General features: G+C 40.7%; 1 protein-coding gene across 1 annotated transcript in view; it reads right to left on the bottom strand.

Annotated features, from left to right (window-relative positions):
• Positions 1–6,921: 6,921 nt before the first annotated feature.
• UBTD2 (ubiquitin domain containing 2) overlaps positions 6,922–15,750 on the bottom strand; it is a 62,416-nt gene continuing 53,587 nt past the window's right edge. The window contains exon 3 of the mRNA XM_027034502.2: positions 6,922–9,420. Coding sequence (XP_026890303.1) covers positions 9,023–9,420 — 398 coding nt within the window. The 3' untranslated portion in view covers positions 6,922–9,022. The remainder of the gene's footprint in view (positions 9,421–15,750) is intronic.

Here is a 15,750-nt window from a genome sequence, read left to right as displayed (position 1 = left end):
GTGGGTATCTTTACATTGACTTCTACACATGAAAGGTTCAAATACGTGCTCTTCGATCAGCAAGTTAATCCTTTAATAACTTCTTGACCCCACAATAATGTAACGTGAAGTGCACATGTCTCAGTTCTGTTGCCGCTTTTCAGATCAACACTGCTCCTAAGGTCCCTGTATATCCAAATACTTACAAACACTGGCTGGAGCTAAGCAGCTGAAAGACAATGATACTTTTCCAATGTTTGTTCACTAGTTGTCCAATACTCTCAGAATCCTTTCGATTCTCTCAATCCTTAAACTAAAACCACCTGGATGCAAGACACTTCAAATTGGTGAAGTGCCTCTACCTATAAGGGAAAGACAATTTTTCCTCTTTAAAAAAAAAAAAACAAAAAAAGTTTATTTATTTTGAGAGCGAGTGAGCAGGGGAAGGGCAGAGAGAGAGGGAGGAAGAGAGAAAATCCCAAGTAGACTCTGCACTGCCAGCGCAGAGACCGACATGGGGCTCAATCTCACGAATGCTGAGACGATCTGAGCTGAAATCACGAGTTGGACGCTTAACCGACTGAGCCACCCAGGGGCCCCAAGACTTTTAAGGATATAGGGGGCTTGTTCTTCCTAGGACCTAAATTACTAAGTTAGGTGCTTAAGCAACTGTACAAATCTACTACGGTAAAATAATTATTACATGTCCTTGTATAATTTTATTTTTTTGTATAAGTAATGCCTTGAATAATTTTTAAATGATTTTAGTATGGTACTTGTGAATTCGCCCACCTGAATGTACTGTGATATATATATATTTTTAATGTTTATTTACTTATTTTTGAGAGACAGACACACACACACACACACACACACACACAGAGAACAAGCAGGGGAGGGAACAGAAAGAGGGAAACAGAATCCCAAACAGGCTCCCAGCTGTCAGGACAGAGCCTGAAGTGGGGCTAAAACTCACAGAATTGTGAGACCATGACCTGAGCCAAAATCAAGAGTTGGACGCTTAACTGACTGAGCCCCAGGTGCCCCTGACTGCACTGTGATATTAATGGTGATAATTACCATTTAGTAAGTAGTTGCTATGGGTTAGGCAGGTGCTTTAGACGCATGAAGTTATTTATACTCATAACCCTGTGAATCAGGTGTTATCCAGAATTTACAGGTGAGGAAATTGAGGCCTAGAGAAATTAACAACCTTTCCCCAAAACACATAGTGTGCTAGTGGTAGGACCATGATTCAAATTGAAGGTCAGTTAGATGCCCGTGCTCAGAGCAAATGATCGGAGTAACTGACTTCAGTTCTAGCAGATTCTGTTTAAATTTCAAGCCAGGATTTCACTGGCTCTGAATCCCTTCTGCACAATGCTAATTACCACCTCTCCTTCTACCATAAACTTTAGAGGAACAAGTTGGGCAATTAAAGAAATACAGCTCATTTACTATAAACCAGGAATTTCTTAAGGATCTGTTATACATTATAACCAACCATAAGGCATCCAGACTTCATTACCTAATAACCATCAGAAATCACCTTCAACGTGCAACAGAAAAGAATACTGCTTATCTAAGATTGTGGCTGGTAAGTCAAACTTGCAAGAACACAAATCAAGTTCTTTACCATGAATACACTCTGTATTTAACATACAAAGTACCTCAAAACAATGCTTCTCTCTTCCTCTGATTTGGTGAAAAGTTTGCAGGTATTCCCCAAGGAGAAAACCCTCTGGCAAACAGTTTAGACACTACTGCACAGACACAGAGTATTGAACTGAGAGACTGGTATTTAGCTGGAAAATGACAGCTGGAAATCCATCATCATTTCAAAGGGTGTTGCCAATAAGCTTATCTTGGGATAGGTTTCTGCCTCTTTTCTGGAAGCCTAGATAGCTTTTGCTACCAGACAGCCTTAAGATCTACAGAGTTCTGGGAGGAGAAACTATAATGAGGTCTTAGAAAGGTTTCTCTTTCCTATTTTCCAAGGGCAAAAGTCCTGAGATATATAAAAAGGAACCATGGCATACGTGATTTTTACAGACACAGTCTCTAAAACAATGAAGATACTATACCTTTAACTATTTCAGAATGGGGGTAGGAAGGGAGAAGGGAAAGTTGAAGATAAGTTCATTGGTTTGAATTTTAACTAAATTTTAAACTAAAATTTAAAATAACTTACTCATTTATTTCAGTTAATTTAAAATGAGTATCAAATGACTGAAGTTTCAGGAATGAGTTTTCCCTCCTCCCTGGATATCATTAGGTGACAATAAAAGGTACATGATCCAACTATCAGATGTTTTTAAATCCTTTAAAAAAAAAATGTTTATTTATTTCTTTTGAGAGAGAGAGAGAGAGTGAGAGCCCGAGCGGGAGAGAGAGAATCTCAAGCAGGCTCCACACCCCGTGCAGAGACCAACATGACTGTGAGATCATGACCTGAGCCGAAATCAAGAGTCCAACACTTAACCAATTGAGCCACCCAGGCGCCCCTAAGAAATCCTAAGAGCATTTTCATAAATTGGGCAGTTTAAGAATGGAATCAGGAAACTGAGCATTCAGCTCTGATGGGCCCCAACTGAAACTCTGTGTAAAAACTAAAATTCAATAGCAGGGGTAAAGTGACACTTTGGGGACTAGGGGTACAACAAAGAAAACAATCTGTCAACGTCTACTTTGGAACTTTTTTTCTCAATTACATTACAGGACTTCAAGTTTTTAAACTTTTTTTTTTTTTTAATGTTTATTATTTCTGAGAGAGAGCAAACACAAGTGGGGGAAGGGCAGAGAGAGAGGGAGACACAGAATCTGAAGCAGGCTTCAGCTGTCAGCACAGAGCCGGATGTGGGGCTTGAACTCCTGAACTATGAGACCATAAGCTGAACTGAAGCCGGTCACTAACTGACAGAGGAACCAAGGCACACTGGGACTTAAAGTTTTTAAAAATGTCTGTGTATGGGGCACCTGGGTGGCTACATCGGTTAAGCGTCTGCCTCCTGATTTCAGCTCAGGTCATGATCTCAGTTTGTGAGTTCGAGCCCCGCATCGGGGGTGGAGAGGCCTCTGCACTGACAGTTCGAAGCCTGCTTGGGATTCTCCTTCTCTCCCTCTCTCTCAAAATAAATAAATGTAAAAAAGTAAATAAAAAAATAATAACAGAATAAAAATGTGTATGTAGATGCTTCGATTAAGTTTATTTCCACAGTGAGCTAATCCACTGTGTCCGGTTGGACCAAGTACATTTACGTATTTTTTGGGTGGTGGTTAACACACTATATTCTGTGTCATAGTTAGATTAGAATTCCTTGGTCAGCAAAACACGTGCTGTTCAGGGAACCTAAGCAATGGGCAGAGCGGCCGCACTTGCAGTGCAGGAGAACAGCAGGCTGGGCTGGGGAGAGGACTACAGTGTCAGCCCCGGAACCCAGCACCACAGTATGGGTTCCTCCACAAACTGTATCAGCTATACAGAGGAAATCATCTTATGCTTAATTTTCATTTATTTTTGAGAAAAAGTGTGAGTGGGGAAGGGGCAGAGAGAAAGGGAAACAGAGAATCCAAAGTGGGCTCCACGCTGACAGGAGAAAGTCCGATGCGGGGCTCAAGCTCACGAACCGTGAGATCACCACCTGAGCCTAAGTCAGACGCTTAACCAACTGAGCCACCCAGGTGCCGCGAGAGGAAAGAATTTTAGAGGAAGCTAAGCAAAGTGAAATCATTTCTCTTCCACTAGTCCTTAGCCCTCTTGTGTGATCACTTGCCTCATGCCAAAGACAGAGACTAGAAAAGGCCAAATCACCTCTGCCGACACCTGCCAAAATGGGGCTACCTACGTGAACACCCTTCACAGAACCAGAGAACAGAAATCACAGGAGGCCAGTTACTGCAAGGGAGGTTATCAGCCACACTCTTCTTTCTTTTCTGTAAATAAAAATGTTAAATCATAACATTTGAAAGTTGGAGGCAGACACAGATATATTTGCTAATTATATAGTTCAATTAGACCATTAAAAAAGTATAGTCTTAAAAACCGTGAAAAGGGGCACCTGAGTGGCTCAGTCAGTTAAGTGTCAGACTCTTGATTCCCGCTCAAGTCATGATTTCAGTGGTGTGGGGCTCTTGCATTGGGTATGGAGACTGCTTGAGATTCTCTCTCTCCCTCTGCCCCTGCCCAGCTTGTGCTCTCTGTAATTAATAAACAAACAAATAAGCAAGCAAATAAATAAATAAATAGGTGCCTGGGTGGCCAGTTAAGCAACTGACTTTTTTTTTTAACGTTTATTTATTTTTGAGAGAGAGAGGATGAGCAGGGGAGGGGCAGAGAGAAGGAGACAGAGGATCTGAAGTAGGCTCCTCACCAAGAGGGGAGAGCCCAATGTGGGGCTTGAACTCACAAACCACAAGGTCATGACTTGAGTTTAAGTCAGATGCTTAAATGACCGAGCCACCCAGGCACGCCAAGCAACTGACTTTTGATATCAGCTCTGGTCATGATTTCATGGTTCGTGGGATCGAGCCTGGCATCAGGTTCTGCACTGTGTGTGGAGCTGGCTTAGGATTCTCCCTCCCTCTCTCTCTGCCCCCCGCCCCCCACTCATGCACATACACACTCTAACAAACTTAAAAAGCCATAAAATAAGAGTGATTTTTCCCACATCAATGGGAAAAAGAACAATGAAAATTATTCAGTAAGTAGTATCAGGAAAAGTGGGATTAACTAGCTACCTACAAAAACAAAGAAATAAATCTGGGCAGCTACTATATTCCTTGCACCAAAATAATTCCAGATAATGAAACCATAAAACATATTAAAAACATGAGAAAAAAAACTTTTATAATCCAGGTGAGTAAGACCTTCTGAAGTAAAGAAGAAAACCCAGAAGCCATAAACCACAAGACTGATAGATCCAACCAAGGAAAACTTCAAATGTGTGCATGGTAAATTACCCAAACCAAAAACAAATGGTAATACAGGATAGATAATGACTAATTCCCTTAATATTTACAAATCAAGAGGATAAGGACCAAAATGCACCAGAAATATGAGCAAACAGACAATTTGCAGGGGGGAAAAAAAGGCCTAGAGTAAAATGCTAAACTTCAAAGAAAATATACAAAGTAGGACCACAGGACACAGATTTTCACTTAGATTGTCAAAGATCAAAATGTTGGTTAGGGTACATAGGAAAACAAAAGCAGTCATATTGCTCTAGTGTTAAACTGGTAAAATCTACCTGGAGGGCAATTGTGCTTCTACTCTCTAAATGTGCAGACTCTTCGATCTAGCAATTCTCTCTTCAGGAGTGCATTCTATAGACATACATAGACACCAAGACATAACTCTAGAGAAGGACATTTCACGGCAGCATGGTTTACAGCAGCAAGATTGCAAATAGCCAAACTGACCAAATTTAGTCTGAAATAACTGGTACCCCAGACAGTAGAATAAGAGGGATGATGCAGATCCAAGATTCATCATTTTAAAGAGTAATCAAGGTGCAGAATAGTGTATGTATTTATGCATATTTACAGAAAAAACAGGGTAGGGTGGGTGAATGTATTCAAGGTACACCAGAACAGTGGTTCTAACGGTGTGAATCTCAACCAGCAACAATAGCACCTGGGAATGTTCAGAAAACCAAATTACTGTGGCCCCACTCAGAACTAATGTGGAACTCGCAAGAGAAAAGTCCAGCAATGTGTGTTTTAATATGCCTTCTAGGTAATTCTAAAATTTTTTTTTAATGTTTTTATTTATTTTTGAGACAGAGAGAGACAGAGCACGAGCAGGGGAGGGGCAGAGAGAGAGGGAGACACAGAATCTGAAACAGGCTCCAGGCTCCGAGCTGTCAGCACAGAGCCTGACGCGGGGCTCAAACTCACGGACCGTAAGATCATGACCTGAGCCGAAGTCGGAAGCCCAACCGACCGAGCCACCCAGGCACCCCGCCTTCTAGGTAACTCTGATGCATGCTCAAGTTGAGGAACTGCTGTGATAGAGCATCTTTAAAGATACCCAGAAGAGTGGTAAGAGTTGTTATATCTAGGGAATGGATAGATTACTTTGGTATGTTTGGATTTCCCCTCCATGTGTATTTATCACCTTTTTTGAATAAAAGATTAATTGGGGTGCCTGGTATTAGGGGCACCTGGGTGGCCCGGTTGGTTAAGCATAGGACTTTAGCTCAGGTCATGATCTTACGGTTCATGGGTTTGAGCCCCGTGTCGGGTTCTGTGCTGACAGCTCAGAGCCTGGAGCCTGCTTCAGATTCTGTGTCTCCCTCTCCCTCTCTCTGCTCCTCCCATGGTTGTGCTCTGTCTCTCTCAAAAATAAATAAACATTAAAAAATTAAAAAATAAAATAATTATCAAAACCTGCCACTTTGATGCAAACGGGTAAGAAAGTTCAGTTTCTAGAAAACGGAATTATGAGTTCTGAATTATGACTCAAAAAAACAAAACCAAACAAAAAAACAAAACAAAAAAACAGCAGCAGCAGCTGGGGTGCCTGGGTGGCTCAGTCAGTTGAGTATCTGACTCTTGATTTTGGCTCAGGTCACAATCCCAGGGTCATGGAAATGAGCCACGTGTCAGGCTCTGCTACTCTGCACTGAGCATGGAGGCTGCTTAAGATTCTCTCTCTTTGCCCTTCTCCCCTACTCACACTCTAGCTCTAAAAGAGAGGAAAAAAAAAAAAAAGAAAAAACACAACAGCCTACTTTAGACCAAGATTTCAACGTGAAAGATAAAGCATATCTATAAATGACCATGTATGGTTTGGCATAGCAGAGCCAAAGTCTGGTGATAATGAACTTGTTATTTATTGAGGTAAGGTTTTTCAAAAGAAGAAAAACCTTCTGAGAGGTTCATTAGAATGAGGCAGATTACCCTTCTGTAGAGAATAACAAAAACCCAGAATAAAAGCCAAGACAAAGAGAAAAATTGAACTTTTTTTTTTTTTTAAAAAAGCACAAAAACCCTACATACTAAAATTGTACACATCAAGTATTGGTCCAATCTTATATCAATCTATTTACATTAAACAGCACCATGGTTTTCTCATCCAGGTTAAACATGCCCAGAAAATTGTTATGCAAAGTATATTTTCCTTTAAAACAAAATAAATTCTTGAGAGCTCAAATTCTAAACAAACAAGAAAACTTCTTACCAACCATAGATTATTGATGATATCACCCAATGTAACTTAAGAAAAATAGGTTTGAACACTTTTCCAGTTGTCTGACTTTGAGAGATGTTGCTATTAGTCTATGTGGCACACAAATGACAACGAAACTCTTCGATGACAGGGCGTTACAGTCAAATACCCTCAAACCTCTACCTTCAAATATCAAAATACTCCTTCGGAATGAACGCTGCTATCATCTCTTGAATTTAGATTCAATTATTAGCAATCCTAAATTAAATGTAGCCACAATCTTTAAGATGATTGCATAAAGAAAGGGAAGTAAAGCTCTCAGAAACAGAAGTTACAATTACAGATATTATATCTAATCAGGCTATAGGAAATTTAATGCCATTTTAAACTTTACATTTAATTAGCAGTTTCATTTTGCCGTTAAAATTAATAATAATAGTGCTTCTCATCCAAATAGGTGTGGAGGTCTGATCATTTTCCAGGGAGAGCAGTATAAGCACCTTCCTGCCTCTACCTTGCCATCTCACCGAGGCTCGGGGCTACAGTGATTATGGGATAGCCCCCTTCTCATTTGTGGAACTTCGAAAAGGCTCCAAATTAAATATAACCCTTGGCAGCTTTATTCCAGTCATAGTATGAGAGAATCAGGCGCTCTCATCAGATTTTTTTGTCTTCTCATCTAATCTGCAGATGGTTCTTAACTGGACTCTTTGCTAGGAAAGATGAGAGAGGAAAATTGTTATCCACCACAAGTAGAGGTAACAGTGAACTGGAAAGCACTAACATATAAAGCAATATTTCATCATTTGGTCTCACTGCTGATGTTTAAGCGATGTCCGTAAACATACTAGTAAATTAGGAGTTGAAATTTTCTCTTAAAGACTGAAAATAGGCACAATTCTCCCAGGCACAGATACAATGGGTTTTCCTTACACCCTTCCTGCAGAGTGGGGGAGAAGAGAGAATTTACCTTATTATCTTATAGTGGGAACACTTGCCCTTGATTCCTTGCATTCCCTGGCCCAGTGCATTTGGGGGAACATGCTGAAAAGTCCCAAGCACAGTAGTAGATGAATTGAAGGTATTACATTGTAGTGACCTTCTAAGCCTGGATATAAAAACAGCTTCATCATAGAGACATTTCAAAATATCTATGCAGCAAATGGACAAGTGACTTTTCAAGTGAGTATCAGCTGAAAATCAGAGATCTGACCGCACTAAATTATTGCCTAGTGTTCCAGAAGGGTGCCTGCCACCAATGTGTTGGAAGGCACCAAAATTTAGTGTGAATGTAAATAAGGAGCTCAAGATATGGGGATGGGGAAAGCAATACTAAAACACAATTTGCCAGTCTCTACTCCTTTATGGCTAAATACTATTGAGCAAAGAATCAAGACCAGAATAGAAGTGAACCTTGAATACTGCTCTTTTCAGTTTCCATTTTAAAAAGCTCAAGTTTTATAACTGTTATTGATGATTTCTTGAATCTATTTTTTTTTTTTTTTTGATTCTGTATTCACAAGGTGCTTGGTGCTGTTCTTCATGGACATAACATTCTATTTACAGTCCAAATTGTTTAAATACAGTCATTACATTGTTGTTGGCTATTTTAAAATAAATGGTTATCTATTTTTTAACTGCCTTACAAATTAGAAACTGTAATTACATGAGTCTCAAAGGCTGGCTCTTTGTGTTTTATTAATTATTTTTGTTGGTCTCCATCACAGATGGAATTTTTCACTGGTAATTCCTCAGAACTAAATCCATTCATACGGAATTCAGAGCAGTGAAAATAAATTTCACGCCATAGAGTAGGAAATGACAACAACAATAAAAAGGGGTGGGAGGGACCTGGGGACCAGCCAATAGGACCAATCAGTTCTCCACTGGTGTTGGGTTTTGCAAAGGCTGGCTCATTATAACCTGTACAACATAGTCCTTTGGGATCTTCAGCTCTTCCAACTTCATTTTGTCTGTGAGAGGTCTGCCAGAAAAGAACCATCGCTGACTACTCGGTTCCACTCCTTCTGCTGCATGTAGCCTCCTCTTCATGTGGTATACCGTGTCTGTGCTGCGGACCACAAGTTTGAGGTCTTTGCCTGTGGAAAGGCGCAAACGGAGCTGACATTCGTATCCAGAATTAGGTGGTGGCTCAGGAATATCCAGAGTCTCTATGTCGCTCTTTTCCTCGATCATGTTGATTGGTGGTGCCAAGCAATAGACTGGAAGCTGGTATCTGTTTCCCAGTTCATCATAGCACTCTGTAAGTGCACCTTCAAAAAGAGAAGATATGAGTAAGAGTTTCAGCTCAATGAATGCATTTTTATTTATACCCTACAAAATGCTCAAGCCTCTTGCTAGCTTGCCACTGTAGAGGAGAAAAAATATATAAGGCCAATCACTGCCAGCTGCTCATCAAAGATCATCATGAAGGCCCATGGCCAATTATTTGGTCTTAACCTTACCTTAACCAGGACCCTAGCTCCTTACCCTCACGTTTTACTAAGCCATTTCATACCTAATTCACACTTTCATTAAAAGAGGATAAAGGAAAAGAGGGGCACCTGGGTTGCTCAGTCGGTTAAGCATCCAACTCTTGATTTCAGCTCAGGTCATGATCTCACGATTTGTAAGATCGAGCCCTGCATCAAGCTCCTTGCTGACAGCATGGAACCTGCTTGGGGTTCTCCCTCTCCGTCTCTCTCTTTGCCCCTCCTCCACTGGTGCTTGCTTTCTCGCTCTCAAAATAAATAAACTTAAAAAAAAAGGTAAAGGAAAAAAAAAGCACACAGAATCCAAACTTACTAATATTATTAGTGTTTGGACCAAGTTAAGGGGATATTCAAATTGTGCTGGGATATCTTTTAAAGAAATAAATCAGTGACCTTAACAACAACCAAAAAAGCAAAAAACAGATCTCTAAACCCAATTCACCCCAACACAGTGTTCCAGAGCAGTTCCCTCAGTGCCTCAACTTCCTAAATACTTAGCCAAAAGTCCTTCGTCAAAGACACCACAAACTGGAGATGATGAGCTTACCAGCTGCTCTGGCTCCTGGCTTATAGATGAACCTCATTTGCACAATCACCACAAAAACGACTGAGGGGTTTTATTTAACCCTAATTAGTTAATCTGTTACAGAGAAGTTATGGGTTGAAAAGGAAGAACAAAAGGGGTAAGAAGTTTATAACCAGATAGCTCAGGGGAGAGAAAAAAATCATTTATGGTTTAGAAGGAGGTATTAATGGCTGATTTCTTTATAAAGCATAAATTGCATTATAATTACCAGGACTTCCCCTGGGAAGCTTGAAAGAATACATAATGAATGTTTTCTTACAAGGTTATTCATATCACGTCCTTTGTTCAAACTGGAACATTAATGTCAGCTGATTATCAATTTGGATAAAAAATAAAAACATCTACCATATTCAAAACACTCACACAGGCTAATGAGAATGGGGTTGGGACACTGAGAAATACTTATTAATGAACAAATAAGTCAATGAACTGAACTTTGTAGCCACTATCAATAGGCTGAAAATATAAGGCATCCAAAATGAGACTGGAACAGTCACCAGCCCACCATGGCTTCTGTCTTCTAAATTACATGAAAACGGGCTGGGGTGAGAATTCAGTCACCAAGCATAACACACGTGAATCTCCCCTTTCCTCTGTGTTTAAATTTTTTTTAATGTTTATTTATTTTTGACAGAGAGAGAGAGAGAGACAGAGCATGAGCGGGGGAGGGGCAGAGAGAGAGGGAGACACAGAATCCGAAGCAGGCTCCAGGCTCTGAGCTGTCAGCACAGAGCCCGACGCGGGGCTCGAACTCACCAACCGCGAGATCATGACCTGAGCCGAAGTCGGATGCTCAAGTGACTGAGCCACCCAAGTGCCCCTGTGTTTAAAGATATCATTCAGCCTCTGTGTTGTTCACTAATTAATGCGAATGCTAGGACATTGCAGAAATGGATACACTTCAAGCACAGTTGCAGTACCAATGCTATTTATAAATAATGGTAGAGTCAGTTGTGCAAACTTCACTATTTATATAGCCTAGTCCTGAGGCAAAGAAATCTACTAGTGTCTTCCAGCTGGGCTGGCCACCAGGAGAACTAGGAGAGAGAACATGGAGAGTTCACTAAAGACCCATCACCTCTATTAAGGAAACACCTCAGATATATATCCCACTGATATTGCTGGGGGGGTGGGGTTAGTATGGTCAGCCTCAGTACCAGAGCATATCTACATAACTGTTCTGCTAGAAAAACATTCTTTTAGAGGAGCCCCATTCCAAATCATTACCTTCGAAATCTAGAGACCAAGATGAAACTCCCAGCCTTGCTATTAACTAGCTGTGCAACCTTAAGCAATATTCTTTAACCTGAAATACGCTTCTCACTCAGCAAAATGAGGCAGGAGAAAATCTCTAAAGTGGTTTCCAGGTTTGCATGTGCTGCTTTGTCGTCAGTGCCATGACAGATATAAAATAGCAGGTCTGCAAACAAAAGCAGTCAAATGGCAAGCAGAACCATGTCCAGACTGAAAGACAGCTCTTTAGAAAAGGACAAGAGATGTCATAGCAGCTTTTGTACATTGCTACAACAGGAGTGCATGCCAATCTCAAAACAAACATACAATCAAATAGGTACTTTGGCTCTTTTTACATCTGAATGCCCCTATGCCATAGATAGCAGACTTCTCTCTCTCTTTTTTTAAACGTTTATTTATTTTTGATAGAGAGAGAGAGAGAGAGAGGGGGCATGAGTGGGGGAGGGGCAGAGAGAGAGGGAGACAGAATCCGAAGCAGGTTCCAGGCTCCGAGCTGTCAGTACAGAGTCCGATATGGGGCTTGAACTCACTCACGGACAGCGAGATCATGACCTGAGCTGAAGTCGGATGCTCAACCAACTGGGCCACCCAGGCGCCCCTTCTCTCTTTTTCTTAAAACTAATTTCAGGGGCACTTGGGTGGCACAGTCAGTTGAGCGTCCGACTCTTGGTCTCAGCTCAGGTTGTGACCTCATGGTTTGTGGGTTCAAGTCCCAAATTGCGCTCTGCACTGATGGCATGGAGCCTGCTTGGGATTCTGTCTCTCCTTCTCTCTGCCCCTTCTCTGCTTGTGTCAGTTTGGTCAAAGTAAATAAATAAACTTAAAAAAACAAAATTAAAAAACAAAATGCTAATTTCAGGCATCTTCTGCCAATTCATTCACTCATTTCTCTCCCTCCCCCACCTTTTTAAGATAATATCATAAAGGAAGAGATTTTATTTATTTTTAAAGTATACTCTACCCCCAATGTGGGGCTCAGATTCACAGTCCTAAGATCAAGAGTTGCATGCTTTATTGACTGAGCCAGCCGGGTGCCCCTGGAATGCAGTCTTCCCTTCTGCCCTTCAGCCCAACAAGTCAGAACTTCAGTTTTCAGACTTAAATCGGTGAGAATAAAAATTCCATGGAAGTGATGCCAGTAGATGGCATATCTTCTTATTCTAGCTCAGGCAGCACTCATGTCTATGATGCTGGAAATAAGCTATCCAGCTTCGTATTGCTTAGCTTCCATATTTTAATATTTTGGGAAAGGTAACTTGCATTTCGTTAACATGAAGTTTTCTGATTTACTCTTTTCCTCACTTTTGTCAAATTATAATCTGAGTTACAAACATGCTCTAAATAACTAAATAGGGGAAGTCAGATATGATTTTGTTATACTTTAAGCTATAGTTTTATTGGTTATTTTCTCCCCAAATATCTGGGATCATAAGTTATCATTAAAAACAATCATTGCTGACAATATATATAGCCCACAGCTGAATATTACCCCAGAATTACCTGCTCAGAGCAGAATGCCTTCTCTGTAGGCCCAGAGTTTTGAACAATACACTCCCAATCCTCCATTGTTTATTAGCCCTAAATCTCTAAAGACACAATGCTCTAATAGTGATCTCTAACACACCTTTGTAGGACTTTACAAGGACTACTAGAAAAGAATCTTCACAGTCCACAGAGTTGTTGCAGGTACATTTACTAAACACGTGGAAGAGTGTAAGACCCTAGGGAGAAAAGGTTACAAGAGAGCCAACACTGTCCTAGATCCCCAGAAACTTCTAATTGAGGTAAGCAGATACAGCAAACCCACCAGAGATTTTAAGTATAAATTGACACATTGAAAATCAAACAAAAGCTGAGACATCACACAACAGAAGAGTGACTAAAGTTAACAGAGCAAAGGAGGAGAAATTCTGAAGAAAGAGTGTGTTCCGGGCAGGACACGGAAAGGGCATCTCAAGAAATAGGAACGATAAGACAACAAGAATTAGTACAAGGTAAGCAGGAAATAGCAAGTGATTTTGCTAAGGTAGAACAGAGAATCGATGATGTGAAATGACTAGATAGACAGAAACAGTGGCAACCTGATAGAAAGATTTGGGACTTTAGACTTCGTAATGTAGGAAGTAACCGGAGGTGGCTGATACAGTACATGATACAGTACATGATCCAGCAGATACTGAGTGGCTGTTACATGCCAAGCAATGTTCCAGGTGCTAGGGTTAGGCTAGTGAACAACAAAAGGCTGAAGGCTATTTTATCATTTGTATAAAGAGACAATGCCTGGTATCAGGGGGAACCTGCTGAAATGACTGCCTGACTACAGCAATGGAAAGAATTGGATCTGAGAGAATATGGTCACTGGCCAGACCTATCGAGTGGTTATGGATGATGGAAAAGAAAAAGGAAAGAATCACCTAAATAGGAAATGAGAGTGACAGAGAACTTAGGGTTACAAGATTTTTTGCTTAGTTTCTTAACTGCTTCAGGTTCAGCGAGATACTTCAACTGAATTATGTGCAGGTAACTGAAAAGGCATACTGGGAAAAGGGTTAAGAGCAGCTTGTAGAGTAATAATCTCAGATGTACAGGTTTGAACATAAAAGCAGACATTCGCTCTAGCTCTAAGCACTTCTCACACATTAACATTTAATCCTCACAATAGCCCTCTATGGCCAGTCTATTCCACTCATTCTACAAATGAGAAAATTGAAGCAGAGAGAAAGAACTTGTCCAGGGTCAGACACAATAAGTGATAGACTGAAATAATCTCATTCCTGAAGAAGTAAATGTGTAACATAGGGGTAAAACTCCAGGGCTGGGTTCCCAAGTGATATGGCTAATGGAAAGAAAGAAATGGACATGGGTGGGGGCGGGGGGGAGGAGGGAAGGCAGAGGAAAATTAAAAAATTTTTTTAATGTTTATTTATTTTTGAGAGAGAGTGAGAGAGGGAGACAGAGTGTGAATAGGAGAGGGGCAGAAAGAGAAGGAGACACAGAATTCGAAGTAGGCTCCAGGCTCTGAGCTGTTAGCACAGAGTCCGAACACAGGGCTCGAACTCATAGACCGCGAGATCATGACCTGAGCTGAAGTCAAACGCTCAACCGACTGAGCCACTCAGGTGCCCCATGAAGAGGAAACTTTTAGAGGGATGAAAAGTCAAACATGAATCACAAGGAGCAAGAAGCCAAGAGTCCAAATGCAGCCCACCAACACAACTGCCAATGATATGAACAATGTAAGATCCAAGAAGGAACTGGAAGATGAGGCAAAAGAAAACGGTGACTAAATTTCAGTGTTGTGAGGCCACCAAATGTAGTGACAAAATGGACCTATTACTGTCACTGTCTCACCTACCATATGTGAGGAATGTATGAACAACAGGGCAAAGTTGCAAGATGGAGAGTGTTACTTAAAGAAAGCCTGTACGTTTAAACACAAGAAGGAAATAACCACTTTGAATGTCAATAATGTAGGCATTTTTCTACCTTTCTAAAATCACTTTTAGCTATGTTTGCATTTGCAATTTCTAGGTTTTTACTCACTGCCCACTGGACCCTGAGGGTATGGTTCATTTAGCAAATTCACTAGTTCTAAAGAAGTTCTGGTCAGGCTTGCTTACACTGCTCACCAAGCAGTCTCAGTGCAAGGATGCTCCTGTCTTTTTTCCCTTCTCCTCACAAACCTATCACAGGCTTCAAGCCCTAGGAGGGACAGATGGCCACCAGGATAGACAACTGCCAGGGTATCACCTCCCCAGGTCAGGAAGCCCTGAAATCTCCCCATGATAGAAAGAAAGCTGCCAAGGCTCCACCTTGTGTCCTAATTTCATACATATTTTCTCAAGTTTTTATTTACCTTCTGTCTAGATGACTTGTGCAGATATTCTCTTTTCCTTGGTCAACTGTTTTCTATGGTTATTTTATGAAGTATTTTAAAATACTTCACAAGAAAATTAAAAAGATAAAACTAGATTATATGCCAAATAATAAGAATAGCTTTACTAAATGCCAGAACTCTTTCTCAAGCAATGTTTCAGGTTAAAAAAAAAGAGGCCTTTTTCAGCCTTTCATTCAGAGGCCTCACTGCTTATCCCTCTATGCTCACTCCTATAAGACTGCATGCAGTCAGTCTTAATGTTTTTACTACCTGAGACTCACATAGCAACATGAACAATTTTTTTTTTTTATTTTTTTAATGTTTGAGAGACAGAGAGAGTGAGAGAGAGAGCGTGCGTGCAGGGAAAAACCAGACAGAGAGGGGGATGGAGGAT

The sequence above is a fragment of the Acinonyx jubatus genome, chromosome A1 (assembly GCF_027475565.1).
Source record: "Acinonyx jubatus isolate Ajub_Pintada_27869175 chromosome A1, VMU_Ajub_asm_v1.0, whole genome shotgun sequence".
Lineage (NCBI taxonomy): Eukaryota > Metazoa > Chordata > Mammalia > Carnivora > Felidae > Acinonyx > Acinonyx jubatus.
This window is presented reverse-complemented; position numbering and strand designations above follow the sequence as displayed.